General features: G+C 45.6%; 2 protein-coding genes across 3 annotated transcripts; both read left to right on the top strand.

Moving 5' to 3' along the window:
* Positions 1–664: 664 nt before the first annotated feature.
* On the top strand, positions 665–4,725 carry mpv17l (MPV17 mitochondrial membrane protein like). Its single transcript, XM_076751571.1, has 4 exons — positions 665–1,519; positions 1,895–1,965; positions 2,984–3,013; positions 3,264–4,725. The coding sequence occupies exons 1-4, from the start codon at positions 1,213–1,215 to the stop codon at positions 3,477–3,479; spliced, it is 624 nt and encodes a 207-aa protein (XP_076607686.1). The 5' UTR covers positions 665–1,212; the 3' UTR covers positions 3,480–4,725.
* A 2,677-nt stretch (positions 4,726–7,402) lies between these two features.
* LOC143333466 (nuclear distribution protein nudE homolog 1-like) lies at positions 7,403–15,958 on the top strand. Of its 2 annotated transcripts, none has more exons than XM_076751509.1 (9): positions 7,403–7,591; positions 8,352–8,489; positions 9,271–9,424; positions 11,439–11,587; positions 11,920–12,056; positions 12,180–12,449; positions 12,739–12,824; positions 13,825–13,970; positions 14,255–15,958. In XM_076751509.1, the coding sequence occupies exons 2-9, from the start codon at positions 8,404–8,406 to the stop codon at positions 14,301–14,303; spliced, it is 1,077 nt and encodes a 358-aa protein (XP_076607624.1). In that variant the 5' UTR covers positions 7,403–7,591; positions 8,352–8,403; the 3' UTR covers positions 14,304–15,958. The 2 variants fall into 2 exon arrangements, with proteins under 2 accessions (XP_076607624.1, XP_076607625.1); XM_076751510.1 differs by having other exon boundaries at positions 7,423–7,591; positions 9,276–9,424.
* The last annotated feature ends 11 nt before the right edge of the window (positions 15,959–15,969 follow it).

Genomic DNA, 15,969 nt, shown 5'->3' with positions numbered 1-15,969 from the left:
AGCCAGAGGTCTGACGGTGGATGTGGACTGAAGCGGCTCTCTAGTGGTTGTAGTGGGAACAGCATGTGTGTGGATTTGGCTTCACTCCTGAAAAGAAGCTGATGTGTAATAAAAACATAATAATAATATGTAGATTGGTTTATTTTGTAAAGCAAGGAAACAGACTCTTAAAGATCCATGTCTGATGGATAGGACTCTGCGTACCGGATGCTGTCCCCCGGGGCTGCAGGTTATGCATTAAAACATCCACCTGTAGAGCAAAGGACGCCTCAGATCCGCTGATCGTCTTAAACCTTTATCTCGACTGCATTATTTAACATCTGGGAACCTTTCAGTTCCTCCTGTGATGCAGGAGCCTCCAGACACACATCTGAAAATACAGCGTCCAATACTTTGAAATCAGTCAGTGTGTCCGTTTCCACAGGTCTGTTAAATGAAGTTTAGCAGAAATCATTCAGCTCTGTGTTCCTGTGGTCGTGTGATGCTGCAGGTGTGAACGGTGACTGTGGTCACGGGGGAGCAGTGACTGCGCTCGTTGTGGATTTGGACACCACTGATGTGACAGTGCGCGGACTGGCTGGACGCGCGTCGGGACTGAGCTCTGCACCGCAAACTGCTGCCGTTGATGTCAGTTACGCAGTTAGACGGGGACCGTCTGAGCCGCCCGGGACAATCCCCCTCAGATTAGCGCTTGGATTTGTTGGAGAGATTCACCGGGAGCGACACGCCGAGTCAGAGCAGACAGAATGATCTAGATTTGTATTTATATTCCACTGGAGCCTTTTCCACAAGCTTCTCCGTCTCTTATCTTGTGTGTAATGATCGGATGCACTTTACGCATAAATCCAGGACGCGAGACCTCAGAAGAGCCCTCTCCAAGTGACCGAAGTGGAGCCATGGCCGGTTTTACGCAGAGCGCGAATATGCCGACTGGAGTGTTTGAGAAACTTTTTGGTGGAGTCTACATTTCTTAGTGCTCTGAGGTCTGATAATGTGTGATATTCCTGCTGCCGGTGGAAACGTCTAATCCCTCCCTGATTACCGCGCACAGATGGATTGCGTCCTGTCGGCCAGCCGACTGATATCAGGGCCTAGTCAAATTAAATTTAACCGCTATGCTCGCGTCTTGATTGCTGAATTGAGGCCATTTAAGGCAGTCGGCATCACTTTGTAAGCGCCAACGGGACCCCAGCTTCTCCTCCTGGTGCCAAAATGAGGAGAGCTGTACTGAAAGAAGCCGCCAAACGATTCCCCTGGCTGGCCAATGTCACTTTGTACGGGTGCTTATTCGCCGGCGGTGACCTTGTCCATCAGCTCATTGCTCAGAAGGAGCGCTTGGACTGGAAACACACCCGCAACGTGGCCATTGTGGCAATCAGTTTCCACGGAAACTTCAATTACTTCTGGCTACGAGCCCTGGAGAGGCGGTTCCCGGGAAAGTCCGCCGGGATGGTGTTTCGGAAACTCCTGCTGGACCAAAGCTTTGCGTCGCCTTTGGCCACCAGTGTCTTCTATACGGGTAAGATGGCCTGGTTTCACCTCAGCAAGTGCACACCTGTATTTACCAGGTAGAGGGAAGACACACATTGGTCTGTTTGGGTAGAGACGCTGTGCACTTTTGTATGAAAACCATCCATCGAATATCAGCTGATGCCCAAAACATCCAAATATCTAAATCTAAATTAACAATGTCTTCCACGTCACCAAACCATCAATCCCAAATATGTCGTGTCAGTTGGAAATCTGTAAAATGTTCAGAATCTTTGTTCTCTTTGCAACTGTAATAACATGAAAACCCCTGGACGGTGAAGAGTCATCACACACGTTTTGTGCGTAATGGCCCTCAAATGGGAATCACCCCAAACTCTGCGTAAACGTCTCCTCTGTCCTGCAGGGGTGAGCTTCCTGGAGGGAAAGGAGGATATCTTTGAAGACTGGAGAGAGAAGTTCTTCAACACCTGGAAGGTAAGGAAGGACCTCGGCAGCATCTAGCGAAGGAAAGTCACCTTCCCTCACACCGCAGCGAGCTCACAGCCAGATTAACCCAGATTGTGACACTGCTGCTTTTGCGCAGTGGGCTCGACGCCCGGGAGCAAGCAGGGTAATTCAATGGCGTCAGCGAGTTTCAGGACGGTTAGGAGCTGAAGTCCTGCCAGAAGTAAATCACAGTGTCACGCTGCTGTATTTGCGGCAGAACTCTTCATGATCCTGGTGCATGTGCAGACATTTTCCAATAACGAGCCCTTCGAGGCTGGGAAAGCAGAGCGTTTGTGTGCCAGAGTGAAGGATGAAGTAGTCTACATTCACTCATTACTTTACCTTACTGCTACTTTAGGATGGCTTACTTATATTTGTGTACTTCCCTTTTCTGCTGTTCATCATACTTTTACTGTTTATTTTTATCAGTCACTTACTAGATTATGATTTTATTTACTTAATCTATGATGAGTTCATTAAAAAGTGCAGTGTTACCTCTGCCACCTTAATATAATTCTAATTATTATTATTATGTTTACTGCACTGACTTACTTTGATACTTTAACTACATGTAATACTGCAGACCTTTACTTAAGGACGGCTTTGAAAGCAGGACTTTTACTTGTAATGAAGTATTATTAAACGGTGGTACTTTTACTTAAGTATAGGATCTGAATGCTTCTTTCACCGCTGCAGATCCACACACATAATTTCATATAATTAAACGTCATTTTCTTGATACAGTGCAGCAGCCTGTCTTGAGGGCTGAACATGAGCTGAAATGATTCTCCAGGACGCTGACAGTCACTGATGCACATGAACATGATTTTATTACTCAATCATCCCTAAAATAACTCTAAAATTCTCTCTAATCCCAATTTATGTGGCAGTTAATCAAAGAGGGTGGGATGTTGGAAGTGTGTCATCGAGCAGTCATGGTAGCAGTGTGTTGTTCCTCTCAAAGCATCCAGTCAAAACTAAACATATGTCCTCTTTCCACTTCCAGACTGGGCTCATGTACTGGCCATTCATGCAGGTAAACATGAAAACGTGTGTTTTCTGTTTCTAGATTTAAAAAGGAAGACATCAGTTATAAGTCAAAGACTTTGACTGAAATGTTTCATGCTGATCTTCAGTGCTGGAACATTTCAAAACATGTAATATTCCTCTTTTATTCAGTTTAACTTGATAATAATTCAGACATCTTTAGAATTCTGTCCTCTCCTGACCGTCCTGACCTCCTGACCGTTGTCACGTCCTGTTTTCATCTCGCTGCCTCTTCACAGTTCATGAACTTCGTCCTGATGCCGCTGTACATGCGAACCGCCTTCATGGGCTGCTGCGCCTTCCTCTGGGCCACCTTCCTGTGCTTCTCTCGGCAGAGCGGCGACGGCACTGCTGCTGTGGCTCTGGCCTTCGTCATGGACCCCCGTAAGACCCTGGAGGAGATGCGTGAGGCGCGACTGGCCCGGAAAAAGCAAAAGATCCAGAGAGAAAACTGAAGGTAGCGGGAGGAGGATTCTGTCCTTCAGGCCTCTGAGCTTCGGCTGTGGGACTGAGGGGTTTCTACTTTTGCTGCACCAACAAACTGAGAGCTGGGGAGCAGGTCACTGGTTGGAAAAAGACAGTCGCTGTCACTGAGTTCATTATCTGTCACATACGCACACAGCAGCTGTCGTGGAACCTGAACGCTACAGGAATAATACCAATTACATCATTTGAAGCTGAAGTCACTGATGTGTTGACGTTTTCTTCCTGTGCTGAAGGTATTGTTATTGCATTTGACCAGATTCAGAACAAACAAAGCCAAACAGCACAGCTGATAAATGCTGATGTAATAATATCAGCCCCATGTGGGTAAGTTCATTGGCTCTTTAAAGAGGCCCTCCACCAGTTCTCTACATGAAGACTAGTTTATTTATCATAAGGAGTAACACCAGTCCAGTTGTCTAATGTGCTATCTGTGGCAGAGGTCTGCAGAAAAGACCCTGACGATGCGTTTGAGTGAACTGTTTGGGATTGGAGACCTCAGAGTTTATTGTTTACAGGTGCAGTGATGAACAAATGATGCTCTTGCCTCCAAACAAAAGGCTTCCGTTGAGATGAGACTGGACCCTCGGCTTTCTTAATTAAAGAGCAGTTCTGATGTGGTGGTCGTTGTGCTGGTGGCACTGGTTTGACGTGAACCCACAGTGCAGTGAAGCTCCTGAGATCAGATTTAAGGGCTCCATGTTTCTGCTTTACACTGTGCCTTCTCTCTGTGACCAGACTGTGCTGACTGCAGGTCTGCAAGCTCGCAGTGTTTGACTGACTGGTGACAGTCGTTAGTAATAATCAATACAATGAGGTTTGTAATTATTTTCGTGTGTGTACAGTTTTAAATGGAGTTTCTGCTTCATGCTGGGATGCACTGATGGATCAGGGTGATCACATAAGGCTGACAAATCACAATCTGCCTTTAAACTGTGGAAATGTCCTGATGGTGGCGCTAGAGGAAGTGATACCTGTTCATGGCTGAAAGTGCAGTTCAGCTGCAGCCTGTTGGGTCCTATAACACACAAATCTGAAAAAACTGGTGATTAATTCATAGTTTTATTTTCAAAGAAATTCTAAATGATTTCCAAACATGGACACATTGTTGTGCGGCTAGCTCACTATAGCTTTAGCAACATATCTGCGTAGCCATGGGAAAGATTCCCTTATTTTGTCTGAGCAAAACTGATTATCATTGATTACTAAAGACAATTTCAACAAATATAACCAAGAGTGCTTCTGAAATACATTAAATACTAAATATTTAATGAGTCTTATGTTAATAAGATACATCAGGCTCACAGTTCTTGTTAGTGGGTCTTTTTGTGGGATTTGTTGATTATAAGAAAAACATGAAATGTCACCAGACTAATCCAGTATGAGAACCATCAATCCCTCCATCGGCTGAATCGGTGTTTTATAGATTTAAGACAAAGCAGTGATCCTAAGCGTAGCACCTCCAGTCAAAGGCCTCAGCATGTGTTATTTCCAGATGTATCAGTGCATCCCACTTGTGTTGTGTCCTAGTTTGACCTGTGAAGCTACAGTATCTTGATCCTGTCCTCTTACTTGAAACATCACATAGGTTGCCATCAGCCCAGATACCTTATCATGTAACACATCACCTACCTAAGTCAGACCCATCAATCACTCTCGTTTAGATTTTAATCATCTTTGAAACTTTTATTGTTATTTATCCAACGGATAGCAAAGAGAGCTGAATGTACAGTACACATATGATACCAGAAGTGACAGATTCTGGCTGCATTGTATGGAATATTATACTTTAATTTTCAGGTAGCGAGGACTGAGTCTGTACACCCTTTAGAGGTTTGGATACGACCCTTCTGTAGATGAGCTTTAAGTGAATAAAAACATAGACGTTCTGTTTTTCCATGTATGAAAGCAAAATAAAACTTCAAAGAATGTTCAGTATTCTTCAGAACTTTGTGTGAAAGTCTGTATAATGTTATTGTCATGACAAACTGTGAGAACTGTTTTAATTAATAATTAAGACGGATGGAAACGATGACACAAGTGAAATCAGGCCAGTACAGCGCTGTGTTGAGCTACATGCTAATGTCAGTATGCTAACATGCTGATGTTTAGCAGGTGTGATGTTTACCATGGTTATCACCTTAGTTTAGCGTGCTAGCATGCTAACAGTTGCTAATTTGCACTAAAGCCAAAATACAGCTAGAGCTGAATCTCAGTAGTTCTGCAGGTATTTAATCACAAAGAAATTGGACAAATTAGTGATCTTTTCTGGCTATCTGTTCAGTGATTGTTGAGATATTTCATGAAAATCACAAACCTCATGGTGGAGCTAGAGGAAAAGTCAGGGAATCACCAAAGTCAGCAGGATTCAGTCTTAGGTGAACATGAACGTTTGCACAAAACAAAAAGCCTTTCATGATGAGACGCTGTGTAGAAGTACAGGGTGGACTTAGAAACTGTAGTTCACCACACAATAGTCCAAGCACTCCCCTGACTAACTGTAGTTTTTACATTTGTGTCTAAAAACATGTTGAGCAAACAAGATCCATCATGTTAACGAGCAAGTTTTTTTTACTTTGGACAGAGCCAGGTTAACTCCCTCCTGATTCATGCTCTGCACTTAACACGCAGACATGAGATTCACATCAATCCTGTCATCTCACTCTTTCTATTCAACTATTCCTTTAACCAAATTCCCTCTTTGGTCACAGAAGGTCACAGGCGGATGTTTGTAATCGCTGTCAGTGTGGACTCTGTAAAACATGCAGCCCAGATATGAAGCAAGGACAGAGAGGATTGGAGTGTTTAACAGTTTTATGCTCGAGTGATGGTGCGTGTGGATTAACCGGGATCAGATAGGCCTGGTTAATCCCTCTGAAAAGGACAGAGTTGACCCAGTGTGACCTCTGACCCCAGCAACACAAAGTTAAATTCCCCAATCAGAGTCAGGGATGCTGTCAGGTGCCGTGCTCGTACTGCGTGTCTAACAGGCCCTGCTTCAGAAACAAAACCGCCATGCACTGCGACACTACAAATGCAGAGCAGGAAGCAGGGCATGACAGTGACAGAGGACTTAAAATGCAACATGTGCCCATATCCAGGTCTAAAACTAAATAAATAAATGAATTACAAAGGAGGAGAGACAAAATACGGCAGATGAGCTCATGTCATGGCACTGACTGTTTCCTCTGTCCTGGTCCATCCTCCACGGTTGATCTGAATAAAACCCTGATATCTTATGTTGTGTTAATGTGCAACATTGCACTGTAGGAACTTCCCTTGGTTGTTTATTAATTTAACATTTAAATGCAACTGCAGTCTGAATATCTATGTTTATTTTTTTTACATCACTAAGATTTGAAGTTTATGTTCTTTCTATTCTTAGTTTTGATGAAGTATTCTATGATTTTTAATTTGTAAATTCCATGTACCCTGCCATTTTGACTCACCGTCTCACTTGGTTTTGAGTTGTATTAAGTCAGTCATTATCTAACAGTTAAAGAACGGGCTTCCCTCAAGGTGCGTTCAATGCATTAGGTTAAAATAAGGTCAAACGTGTTAAATGGGACCCTTCAGTTAAGTAGCTGTAAAAAATTAAAGTCTGTGAACCTCACACCAACCCCTCATATCTGACCTTGGTGTTAAATGATGCATGATGTTTCCGACAGCACTGGAAGGCAGCACCGGCCGGGGGTAATCCATCAAAACGTCCAGACCGCAGATAGCCTACCCCTCTTACACTGACATCACTCTTCTGATTGGACACTAATCCTGATCCCGCCTATCACAATTTGATTGACAGACACTTGACTAATGATAACAGGCAACGAGGCTGTCATCTAACTTGTGATTGGTGCGTTGTTCCGGACAATATGAATGGCAACATGTATTGTTCGATGTCTTTCCCAAGACGGTGGCAACTTTGTGGTTTCCAACTCCGGGAGAGTCCTTTATTAGTTTTCTTTCATCGTTTCGCTTAAAAGTTCACTGACAAACTTCGTCGGTAGAAAAATCAGCACATGAGGAGGATTTAGAGGACGAAGAAATTGGTTAACATTGCGTCGAACGAAGCTAACTGTTGAGCGTAAGTTATAATGCTAGCTGTGTTCTGTTTATGTCAGCTGGGATTTAAATGGTTAACGCTAAACTCCGTTAGCTGAACAAGCTAGCTGAACTTATTTGCATTTACAGGCTAAGAACATTCTTTTAAGTTTCTTATGTTGGCTTGGGCTTGTTTTGTAATTAACAGTTTGAGCTCATATTCTGAAATGTTTATAGAAGCAGGTGTTACTAATGATAAACAACATGAGGACATAAACTACCCGTTATATTCTAGATAACGTTTGCCTTTGGTTCCCGTTTTCAGTTCAGCTTGTTGTAACCAGACTCCATTAAAAATCTGCTAACTTTTGTATTTTAGTAGAGGTTTGAGTTACATTTTATTGACATTTACTAACATTAAATATGTTTTATGAATCAATAGAATCTCGTCTTTAATTCGGCATACATTCAGTAGTAAAGTAAGTGTACTATACGGCTGTAGGTTGAAACTTATTAGGCCGATGTTCCCGTTGTCTTACAAAGCTACGCACTCCGTTAACACCATGGATGGCGATTACGACCAAAATCAAGAAGCTGAGATTTTATCTGAATCTTTGTGCTTGAGGGTTTATTCAGTAGCCGTATTAACTTAAAAATCCTGATGAATCGCCTGAAATCATGTCCTGTATTAACTTGTGATATTCTATTAACCGCTGTAACTTTGGTGATAATTTGCCTGATTTCTAAACGGAATTTCTGCCCACTGGAATCAGTCTGATCGCCTTGTTTGAACTGAACCGCAGGCCAGTTCTGGTGTGGCACGAGACTCGGCTCTCCATCAGGGCTGGGCTGGAGATGGGGGATCCGGAGCCTCCAGAGTTTGGGTCCCTGGAGGAAGGGCTGGAGTACTGGAAAGAACAGGCTGCCAGGCACCAACAGAGGTGTGTCCCCCTCTTAATGTTGTTTTTAACAGTCCAGAATTTATCCTCACATCTGCCTCCTGCTGTTCCTCCACTTAATGATGTAAAAACGTGCTGCAACTGTTTAACTGTGTTCACATAATAAAGCTGGGCCATATATTTTCACTGGATCATGATATGAAAATACGTTCTCACCAAGTTTACTGCCAGTGTTGTCTCGCCCTGGTTTAGCTGACACTGATGACCATTTTATCCTCACGTCTTGAAAGACGATATATATTTATCTTGATATATAAGATCATATCTTGCTCATATAAATTCATATCTTGCAGGAACAAGATACTAACTTGTGTTCACAGTATAAAAAAAGCTAATCTTTCAGGATTTCTGGAGTTCCGGAATCAATTCTGAGAAAATAATCGACACCTTTTCACGTCCGTCTTGTTGAGTTTTAAGAAATGCGAGTCTGCAGACACTCCTGCAAGACAAACTGTTGTGACCCCCAAGTTGTTTTCCTTTTAAACATATTTCTGTGATGCTTAGACTCGTGTTTAATCCGTAATGCCCAGAGCTTCTTGTGTTTGTGTGGGGAATAGTCGGGTTCTGTTGTTTGTCTAAACGGGCAAACCTTCCTCTTCATCTTGGTCTGATTATTTTGCTCCAAACATGAGTGTGATTATTGTGTTTTCTCCGTATTAAACCTGGAAATCCAGTCTAAGAAGTCCAGTTGAATATGATTTACTGCGATAATGTCCAAAGGTAACAAACTCGGGGCTTATGTTCTGCTCATGTTTGTGTGCAGTGCAGAAGAAGCCCAGGAGGAGCTGCAGGAGTTCCAGCAGATGAGTCGGGACTATGAGGTGGAGCTGGAGACGGAGCTGAAACAGTGCGAGGCTCGAAACCGCGAGCTTCTCGCCGCCAACAACCGCCTGCGGATGGAAGTGGAAAACTACAAGGTACAGAGATACTGACGAATCCTGACTTTCCAAACTTAACATCATGATGTTGAAACCCAAAACACACCACTGGAGGCCATTCAGAAATAACATGCAGAAAAGATCCCAGGCGCTCGGTATAAAAGTTTCCCTTCTCAAAGACAACACTGAAGCTGTGGATGGTTGAATTTTAGGGAAATAAAGCAGTTCAGCCTCAGTGCTGCTGACAGATGTACTCGTCTTGTAATATGTCCTGCTGACCCGCCCCAAAGGCTTTGAGAAGCGTCATTGTCCCAACACATAAAGCTGCTTTATCAGGGATACCCGGGTTATTTTAATAACCTCTACTAACTGACCCGTTTAAGGGTGTTTGACTGGGGATTTCCATATTCATCAGCTGATAGTAAGTCCAGTTTTATGGCTTGTTGCTGAATAGGCTTCACTGGTGCTCTAGTCTGAACACACACACACACACACACACACACACACACACACACACACACACACACACACACACAGAGGCTTGATTCAGGGCAGGATGAAGCAGCTGATGACTCTCTCTCGGTCTGTGTCTGGAGGGGATAGTGCTTCCGTCGCAGTCATGTCACAGTGCTCTTGATCCCTTTTCCTCCCTTTTTAAGAGATGTGCTAGTTTATGATTGTGCTGAGATGATCACCAGAGGGACGGACACAGGCGAAAAACAGAGAACAGGCTGAAAAAACACGTCTTACTTTCAGCCTTCACGCCTTGTTTGTGTTCCATGCAGCGTCCCGGGTTCAAGGCTTTGTGAGCTCATCGTACAGGGTGTGCTGGCGTTTGTTTTTCCCAAGCCATCGTGACGTGGTTCTGCTCTTGTGTTTGTCGCATGTGCTGCTCCTTGATTCATCGTTCAGAGTCTTGTTACAAGAAAACGAAGACTTTCTGTGCAGTCGTCTGTTGGTCGGAGGTGAAGTTTATGTTTGCTTGCCGTCAATGGAGGCTTGTGAAAGCATAAACAGACCATAATGATTCAGATGTTGGCTGCTGCTTTCATTTGTCCTTTAGCTGTCAGTTTATGTCTCTGTCTCATCTCCTCTGAGGGCGCCAGCTCTATAAACAATGTGTAACAACCAACATCAATCCTCATTTATGAAGCATCATCCACGCTAGCTGTAGCCAACCGCAGTAGCTAACCACCGTAGCTAATTAGCCTATGAAGGAACCAACAGCTCCAAGACATCGATGCAACATTAGGAAACAAGTGAAAGGCGGCTGAGTCAGCATGGATAAGAAATGGTCACTGAAACTTTTCCCAAATCTGAAAACACATTTCCAGGATTCGTTGATAACGGCTGCTACTCACTGACCAAACACAAACATCGGTGCAGTGTGGTAAACACAACAAGTGTTTGAGCTCCTTCTCGGGTCGCTCCCTGAAAGAATACACGCCGACACCAACGACAAATACATCGTTGTTTGTTCAACAGGAGCTGGTGGACTTTCTCACAATAACAGAGGTATTTTGTAGTGCAGATTTGAAGTATTTATGTAGGTTTTAGTGTCTGGTTTAAGTCTCAGTTAATCAATCAAATTCAGTTTAGATGCAGGTTCACAGTAAGTAGAAAACATGGTGCTGTGCTGAGAAGCTGAAAAGGTTTCTGCTCACTCTGAAAACAGTAAAAAAAAAAAAAAAGCTTTATCTCTGACGGCACGTATGACCAGTATGCAGAGACTTCCTGGAATTTGGCTGAAGCATGCTGAAGCTTGACACAGTGTCATGTTGTGTGTTACCTGCTCTCCTGCTGCCACATCAGCCGCGAGCCTCACGAAGCCTCCTGGAAGCTCAGCACAGAAACACTTTTACCGTTTTAGACAAATAACGTGCAGAAATATCCGGCGTTTGATGTGTACTTGTTTTTTAAGTAGTTCTGCTGTTAAATACCCATTCAGGAGTCATGCTTTGCAGCTGAAGTTCCCCTCCAGCCTTCATAATCCTTTTTTCTATATTCTGTCTGTTGTATTGTCTTTTCGTGACTCTGGTCGGCGTCCCGCCAGGAGAAGTATGAGACGCAGCACTCGGAGGCCTACCGGCAGATCTCCAGCCTGGAGGGAGACCTGGCTGAGACCACAGCCATCAGAGACCAGCTTCACAAGTACATCAGAGAGCTGGAGCAGGCCAACGATGACCTGGAGAGGACCAAGAGGTCAGAGCGCTCACAGCGGGGGGGCTGGAGGCCACTTAAAGGAGGAAAATGATGTTTGTGCAGTCAAAAAGAAATGAATCCACGAGGCTTTCACAGTCTGATTAGACCGAGTTCAGCCATGTTAGCAAACCTAAGTGGAGGTAAAGAGAAGTGAGACTGTTCAAACAAGCTTAATGTGTTTTCTCTTTGCTGTGAGAGTGTCTGATTATCTGAGTCTGAACTCGCTGCCTTTCACAGTTTAAAGTATAAATAAAGTAGCAGGCAGAGAAGCAGCCTGACAGTGTCTCTGTTCGCTCATGAGAGGCTCAAACAGGTTTCACTGTGTGTTTCAGGGTGACCATCATGTCACTGGAGGACTTTGAGCAGAGGATGAACCAGGTCATAGAGAGGAACGCCTTCCTGGAGAGCGAGCTGGACGAGAAGGAGAATCTGCTGGAGTCCGTCCAGAGGCTGAAGGACGAGGCCAGAGGTGGAGTTTCGCTCGTCTGCTGCTGGTTTAACTGTCCTGTCCCCTGAGAGGACGTTACGTTTCAGTTGGGGACGCCTCGTTACGTCTCTCTCTAACTGCCTGTGTTGTTTGTGTTCGAGACAGACCTGAGACAGGAGCTCGCGGTGCAGCAGAAGCAGCAGGTTCAGGACAGGAAGCCGTCCCTCAGCAGTGCAGCCAAAGAGCCTTCCTCCGCCTCCTCCTCCTCCTCCTTGGCCGGTTTGCCCACCCCGCCCCTCACCCCCCCAGACAAAAGAACAGAGGACAAAAGCACGTCTTCCTCCTCCAGCCAGCCGGCCCCCTCTGCCTCCACGCCATCCAGACCTCCAGCCTCAGCGGAGTCCTTCGCCAGCCCGCTGCCCTCCGTCAGCAGAGGTCGGTTCACGTGTGGAGTTCTTGATGGTCGATGACCTGCTCCTCTGTTCTCCTTTGGTTACTCACAGCACTGAAGCTGCACGAGCAGCAGAGAGTAAAGTGGAAACTGTTTGCCCAGAGTTTTGCCTCTAAGGCAACGTACCACAGGCTGACTGATGTTTGCCTGCAGGCAGGACTCAGGGCTGAAAAGCGTTCCTCCACTAAACATTCTCTAGTTTCAGCTTCTAAAATGTGAGGATTTGCTGTTCTCCTGTTGTAAATCAGCACTGATCAGACGTTTGTCTCTCAGGTGAAGGCCTCTCAGGTACTCCTCTCACCACGTCGGCGAGGATCTCGGCTCTGAACATCGTGGGGGAGCTGCTGAGAAAAGTCGGGGTAAGAGCTTCACTTGTGATTTCAGAGGCAGCAAAGAGAGCTCAGTGTTTCATCTCAGCGCCTCAGTCACGCTGTGTGTTTACCAGCTGCTGACTTACATCATGTGACGCTGCAGGCTGAACTGGGTTTACTCTCACATCCACTCAGATGACTGGAGGGTTCACCAACATCTGCACATCACGCACTTTCCCATTCGCAGACGTGATGCTCTTCAGTGTTTCATGTTTTTAACCAGATCTGTTCAGTTTCACGTGTCTCAGCTCCGACAGCCTGATGGTTCAACACCGCGTTCCCTGAAGTGTTGTGCAGGTGTTCAGAGACGATGAATCATGATGACTTTGGTGGTTTAGCGCCACCATGAGGTTGACATTTGTGGTGAAACGTCTCAGTAACTATTGGGTGTCAGATGTCACTTTGGTGCAGAATTTGGTCTTTTGACCTGTTACTTTGTTTCTTTGCATGGTTTGATTGAAAACGATGAAGCTTCGACCACGTTAGCCATAGCTAACCGCCGTAGCTAACCGCCGTAGCTAACCGCTGTAGCTAACCGCCGTCAGTTATTCGCCTGTGAAGGAACCAACGCCTTCAAGACATCCAGTGCAACATTAGCAAACAAGTGAAAGGCTGCTTAGTCAGCAAGAAATGAGCACTGAAACTTTTCCCAAATCTATAAACACAATGCAAAGATTCAGTGATAACGGCTGCTGCTCAATGACCAAATACAAACATCGGTGCAACAAGTGTTTGAGTTCTTCTCGGGTCGCTCCCTGAAAGAATACACGCCGACACCAACGACAAATACACTCGAGGACTTTCAAGGTCGCATGTTGTTTGTGACCTTTGGTGGCTCTTTGCATCGTTTGATTGAAACCAGTTTCATTGACACTTTAAGTAATTCTGCCTAAAAATGAAGACTTCACATGATGAGAACCTCGTAACGCTTTTCACAACATCTTAAACCCTTTTTGAATGTTTGACCTGTTCGCCGCTCTGCTCGTAGAACCTGGAGTCCAAGCTGGCGTCGTGTCGGGAGTACGTCCACGAGCAGACGGCGAACCGCAGAGGCCACGCCGGCGGACAGGGGGCGGCGCCGGGCCAGACCAGCTCGTCAGAGACCCATCCTGCTAACGGCCTCTACAACAAGGGGTGAGATGCTCTGACCTGCGCTGTGCAGCCAGCGGGAGTTCAACAGGTTATACATCCAGAATGAAGACGTGAGCATGTTGTAAAAGGAACAATGAAGCTTTAAATGATCACTGTGGTCTTCTATCACCACCCAAACATCATCACATCAGGATCTGATCAGTGTTTCTGTAGGTTTGAAGGCTGTAAACACGTAAAATATGTCTAACATGTACATGAAGTCTCTCTGTTTAGTCCAGCTGTTGGTGAGGAAACGTCTGTCTGACTGAGCTCGTCGTGTTTTTCAGGCTGGTGAAGAGGATAGACTTCGGAGCAGGACCCAAGCTGCTGCTGTGAAAGAGAAGACGTCCTCCACCTCCGAGCTGCTCGCCCCCCCCCCCCCCCCCCCCACCGGCCTGGATCCTGGATCCCCCAAACCTTTAACGGTACCGTGTGCTGCACAGACAGACTCTCACTGGGAGCTGCAGTCGTGAAGTGGATGGACTCTCTGTGGATACTCTGGGATGAGCTCGGCTCGGCTCGGCTCGGTCAGAGTTTTGGTTTGTTTCTTAGAGGGACTTCTTTTAGGCACTCGCACTTAGCTTGCACTCATCTACTGGACTCGTGCTGCACACCACCTCCTCGCCTCCTGTGCGTTTGTTTGACACGTGTTTTTTTTATCTTTTTGCTCAGAAGGTGTGTCAAAACTGAACATGAAGTGAACTAAAGAGACCGACAGACTCAGTCCTCAAGACGCAGGACAGGCTGAACTGTAGCAGAGGATGAACAGAGACAGCAGCAGCAAAAAGGGCCCTAATGTATCTATGAGCTACGAGCAGGACAGAAGTTATGGTTCATCTGGGATGTTTCATGGATGCGTTTTACATTTAGCTTTTTATTGATCCGTCCAACATGCGTGAAGGGACTCGCTGTGAGTGGGTCAGTCAGTGTGGAGGAAAATGAGGGACGCGTCCAGAGGACGTGACGTCCAGCTGCAGCAAACGTCTGTGCTGCTTCAGTGATCGAACCGAAGTGGAGATTCACTTCATGTTTGGTCTGAACGCACCTGGAGAGCGTCGGAGTGCTGAACACTGGAAGCGCTTTCCTCTACACGTCAGGCTCTTTGTCTTTAAACGCTTCTCTTGAGCTGCGACAGTCGGTTTTGTCCGTTGACTTTGTAAACCTCAGCGTCCGTTTGTTTGACTCTGCCCTGCAAGAAAGCGAGAGAATAATCTGCCGCTAACCCCACAGAGAGTGGAGACAGTTAAAAACGCTCTGCAGTCCTCATGTTTTTAGTCTTTAGAGTATGAGAGATTAATTAGCCTCGTTTAGCTCCTAGTTTTGGTCGTTGACGGTGTGGTTCACTGTTTCTTTCTGTGAGTGAGGACGTGTCTTTTCTGTCTCTTCTTCTGCTCCGTCACTTCCTGTGGACATTCTTGGTCCTCAGAGGATGTCCACTAACCCCACCTCACCTTTCCTTACCCCTGTGACCTTTCCTTTAGCGCCACCCTCAGGACAAACCTCAAATGGTGAGTCTGTCATTCATTCTGTCCAACACTTTGAGACACGATGTGCTGCACCTCCTCTCCGCAGAGGAGGCGCCGCTCTTTAAGTAAACGAGTCCCTCTGCAGAGCTCGACTTCTGTCTTTGCAGGAGTGACGTAGGAATCGTCTCCTGTTAGGAGGAGACATGCAAACTTCAGTGAAGGCGTCTTGTGTTTTATGTTAAAAAGAAGGAGCGTGGTCGGCTCGACTTGAACCTCTGCTGTCGGCTCGCTGACAGAACCTGAGTCTGCAGGCAGGGTTGACTTCAGCCAGCTGCTCAGGGCGAGCGTCAAACAGCAGCAGCAGACTGGACCTAAAGGTCAAAGGTCGGCGTGGGACGTGATGGCGTGTGGTGTTTTTCTGCCTTATGTGACTCTGTGAGTACCTCCACGCTCAGACCTGCTCTGTGTTCACCTTCAGTGCTGCTTAAGTTTCTGAAAATGCAATAAAACTTGAAATTTGAAAGTAAAAAGGTCTC

This window comes from Chaetodon auriga, chromosome 16 (assembly GCF_051107435.1).
Source record: "Chaetodon auriga isolate fChaAug3 chromosome 16, fChaAug3.hap1, whole genome shotgun sequence".
Taxonomy (NCBI): domain Eukaryota; kingdom Metazoa; phylum Chordata; class Actinopteri; order Chaetodontiformes; family Chaetodontidae; genus Chaetodon; species Chaetodon auriga.
This window is presented reverse-complemented; position numbering and strand designations above follow the sequence as displayed.